General features: G+C 45.9%; 1 protein-coding gene across 2 annotated transcripts in view; it reads left to right on the top strand.

The window, feature by feature from the left end:
- Positions 1-1,415: 1,415 nt before the first annotated feature.
- Positions 1,416-4,555, top strand: part of LOC102887044 (transmembrane protein 222) — a 23,043-nt gene continuing 19,903 nt past the window's right edge. Inside the window, exon 1 of one of the 2 annotated variants that reach the window (XM_025041374.1) lies at positions 1,416-1,672. Coding sequence is in view for 1 of the 2 variants with exons in the window: in XM_006924369.3 (XP_006924431.1) it covers positions 1,479-1,672 (194 nt within the window). In the remaining variant the exon portion in view is untranslated. The remainder of the gene's footprint in view (positions 1,673-4,555) is intronic. The other variant, XM_006924369.3, reaches the window with a different exon arrangement.

Below are 4,555 nucleotides of genomic sequence, written 5' to 3'. Positions count from 1 at the left end.
TGACAGTGATGGCAGAGAAATGTCTAAGGCACAAACCTTCCTCAGACTGTGATTCTGAAGAAATTAGATGGCTGTAGTGATAGAATAGAGAAGTAATGTGATTTATTCGTTCAACAAACATATTCTGCACACCTAATCTATTCCAAACCCTGTGCTAGATGCTGGTTGCTGCCCTTCAAGGATCACACACTACACATGGGTCACAGGAGAAACACACACACTCAAAAATTTCTGAGTGGGTGAGGATCATTTTCAGGATCATTATTTATGAGGCCTTTATAAAACATCCATTCAATAATTCAATAAACATCTAGTGGGCATCTGCTCTGGACTAGGAACTATGACAGCTACTGAAATCAGGGACCTTACAATTCCATAACAGACATAACCCGCTATGTGGATTAAAATATTAGGTGCATTAAAATATTAAGTGCTAAAAAAAGGACAGCAGCCTTTCTGTAGAGGAGTGTTGAGGGAGGGTAACTCAATGCGAAAGACTTTCCCACAAAGGCATAGTTCCCACCTTCCTGAGTGGATTTGTCCATATCTCCCTCTGGCCTGATTTTTAGCTGCTGCCTTCCTTGTCCTCCCATTTCCCCCTTCCACCCCAGCAGATTCTATTTTCTTTGTCTATCTTGGCATCCTTTAAAAAGCCCAAAGAATCCAAGATTTGAGACTGACTTTTTCATATGGTTGTGTGATCTCAGACAAGTACTTCCCCGGGCTTCAATTTTCCCATTTGTACAATGAGGGGATCAGATAACATCTAGGGCTCCTAATTTACTCCAGCCAAGGTGATAGTCACACCCCTGTACACTCTCTGCAAGGCCTTTCTCTGCAAGGCTGCACACATCCCTTCACCCCCACCCTCACTCCCATGCCACCTGGCAAACATCAAGGCTCGGCTCAAAATATCTTCAGGCAGATCTCTTCTACTTCTACACGCACACCATACACCATATTTTAGTCTGCCCTTCCTTTATGCTACCACTATCTCGTGAGAGATCACAGAATGAAAAGGACAAGGGAGACAGCTTTGGATTTGAGCCGTGGTCAGTCACCTCACTCCCTGAACTTCAATTGCTCATTAGGGAAAATGCCTAAATTCGCATGTCTAACAAATATACGGGGATTAAAAACAATGTACGTCAAGTGCTTGGCACCTAAGAAGTGCTCAGTAAATAGCGACTGTACCACAACTTTTTAGAAGCCCTCGGCGTACTGAATTTTTGAGGTCTTCGCCTCTCCGGCAAGACTGCGCGCTGCCTGAGGATATCCCTTCCGCAGCCGTGCAGTGTAGGCGCAAACCCGCGAGGCTGGCGGGGGCCGAGGGTGGGGGACCAGGCAGGACCGGCCCAAAGGGCCGCAGCTCCAATTCCCGGGGGGAAGGCCAAGCCAGGCGGACCCCATCTCCGGGAAGTGACGCCACGGGGCGAGCGGAGCCGAAGCAGGGGTCGCCGGAGCGGGGCGCGCGCAGCATGGCGGAAGCGGAAGGGAGTTCGCCGCTCCTGTTGCCGCCGCTGCCACCCCCGCCCGGAATGTCGGAAGTGGAGGTGCCGACGGCGGCCGAGACGGACAAGAAGCAATATAACAGCTCCGGCGGCGCCGCCATGGACGTCGAGCGGAGCCGCTTCCCCTACTGCGTGGTGTGGACGCCCATCCCGGTGCTCACGTGAGTCTTCTTCGGCGTCTCCCGGGAACGAGGAGAGCCCGGGCCCGCGCGGCGTCCTTAGGCCGCCCTGGGCCAGCTTTCGGCCCCGACCCGCTGCAAGCCCTTCCCTGGGTCCGGCCCGAAGGCCCCGCGCAGTCACCGGAATCCTACCATCCGCGCGGTGCCAGTTTCTGCTGACGATGGGACATCCTTCCCCGCCTTCATTGCACTAATCTAGTCAGGGAGAAAGACAATTATAGGCAGGCAGGAAGGGTTTTGTGGCCGGGAAGCTCGTAACCTAAGAGGGGCCCCTATCCCGGTTTTAGGAGACATATTCATTCATTAACTGACTTATTCCATTGAGCAAATGCTTGCTGATTACTTCCAGTACGCAGGACATCATCCTGCTGGGTCTGGAGGCGTTTGGTTGGGACCACACCGGCTCCTGGGATGTCAATATTGGAAGGGCCCCTGGAGATCTGCAGGTCCAACCGTTTGTCCCACAGATGAGACTGGAGATTACACACCGTCTCAGTAGCAGAGCGTGTTTAAGTCCCAGGGTGTTTGCCTCCCAGACCAAGGTTCTTTCTGTGCATTAGCCTTTGTCAAGAAAGAAAGCAGGTTCTCGGGTATCCCTGCCGCCTTTTAACAAGGAGCTTCTGGGCAAAGGCATCTGGTTTGCCCTCTACAACTGACAGTAACCTGCTCATAGTACCGGACAGTAGCCAAGCTCTTTCACACCCATTTTTCTGAATTTCACAGCCACTTTCTAAGGTAGGAGTTATCTTCTCAGATGATGAAGCTGAGTTTTTTGTATCATTAGATGTTTCGATGAGATTTACAGGCCGATAAGCAAAGTCATCCCAAACTCAGTCTTCTGGCTCCATAACTTGCTCTTTTTTGACTACAGCCTATCCCCTCTCACCTGACGGGATAGATTTGTTTTCACTATCAAAAAGAACCAGCTGGTGTAAAGAAGGAATCACTTCTGGTCTTATAGATTGCCAGTCCTAAAATGACCTAAATTTTTGTCTTATGTAAAAAATACTTTAAATTGTTTTGTGTTTTCAAATGCTTGTGCATTTGTTTAAGAACATCCAAGTCTGAAGACTTTAAAAATAAAAATTTTAAGAAAATGTGTTCATTAATTCATTCGATGTTCTTTTAACACATTTGTTAAGGAACTCGTGTGTCTAGAATAGTTCTAGGATAAGATATAGTGGCGAAAAAAGCAAATATGATTCTTGTCGTAGAATTTAAATCATAGTTGAAAGAGATGGTAAACAACTAAACTAATAAGAACTTCTGGTAGTGATTAATGCTATAAAGAAAGTAAAATGTAAGTGGAATAATGAATAATGGGGTCGTAGAATAGTCAGGGAATGTATTGGTTTCGCTAGAACTCATCTTATTATCCTAAGGTCTCTTTAGTTTTTCTCTGTTCTCGAAAACACATTTGTGGAGTCCTCTTTTCTTTAGAGAGCTGGTAGCAACGTGAGGTGGAGACACCATAATCCCCAGTCATCTGGGCCAGAAGCAGTTCCCACTCTATTTCTATTCAGAACTGTGTAGGTGTTCATTAGACAAAGATAAATAAGCGTAGTGGTCTGTCAGAGGGCTCATGTTCCTGTCAAAGGACTCACCTTCCAGCAGGAGGGAGAGAGAGACATCGTAGTGCATTGTGATGATTGCCGATCTAGAGTGCAGAAGGAGGAATAGATGTGTCATCTCTCTTTGGAGGGAAGATGAGAGGGGAGGCAACTAATCCAAATTATCTGTCCATTCCCTCAGAGATGTTGATAATTTTGCATGAAAAGCCAGATAATAGCTACTAACAAAAAACAGCTAAGATTGGATACTTAACTCTGTTCTGAGCTACACGTTTTATATTCCTTACATCAACCTAATAAAAATAGATACCATCGTCCCCATTTTATAGATGAGGAAATAAAGGCTTAGAAGCTAGCATGGGGCTTTTTCCACTGAGATATTCTACATTCCAGATAGAAGCTTCATGGTCAGTAACTCATTCATTCATTTAATAAATAGTTATTGAGGACCTATTATGTACTAGGTCTGCATAGACAGGAGTTCACAAAGCAGCTTTGGAGCTTGCCTTCACAAAGCTTCTAGACTGACAAATACTTTGACAGTTTCTTCTCTGGGACTTCCGTGGACACAGGGATCTGGTGTTGTCTCCAGCCTTTACTCCTAATTTCCATCAGCAGCTGCCAGCACAGCTGTGGAATGTGGAGCACTGGTCAAACCCAGACCTTTGTCCTGAGGTCAAGGTCCAAGAAGCCAGAGAAGCTACTTTCCCATGACTCTTAGTGTCCATCCTGTGGCCACTGTGGGTCTTCAGCAACTTTCTCTATGCCAGTCAACCAATCAGATAGCAAGTATTTATTGAACACTTTATGATAACAACATTCAGCAACTACCAAGTTCAAGGAAGTGTTCTAAGCACTTAGGGTATCCTATTTAATCCTCACAGTAGCCCCCTATTAAGATAATTATAATCCACCTCTTACTGACAGAGATGGGGGTGACTAACTTGCCCAAAACAAAGTCAGGACTCAACCCAGGTCTAAATTCAGAGCCTGACTCTACTCTTAAATGTTGAGCATTCATTCATTCATAATTTATTCAGTGAATACTTAGCTCCAGCTGTGTGCCAAGCACTGTCCTGGGGGCTACTCTAATAAATAAGAGAAAATCCTGCTCTCAGAGCTTATATTCTAGTTGGGAAAGAAAGACAGTAACCATGTAAGTAAACAAGATAATTTCAGAAAGCAGTAGATACTGTGAAGAAATTAAAGCAGAGGAATGGGATCTGAAGTACCGAGGGTTATGTGCGGCTACTCTAGAAGGCATGGTCAGGGAAGACTTCTGAAGTTACAGTAG

This window comes from Pteropus alecto, unplaced genomic scaffold, assembly GCF_000325575.1.
Source record: "Pteropus alecto unplaced genomic scaffold, ASM32557v1 scaffold39, whole genome shotgun sequence".
NCBI classification, from domain to species: domain Eukaryota; kingdom Metazoa; phylum Chordata; class Mammalia; order Chiroptera; family Pteropodidae; genus Pteropus; species Pteropus alecto.
The sequence above is the reverse complement of the archived record's forward strand: the minus strand, read 5'-3'. Positions and strand labels throughout refer to the sequence as shown.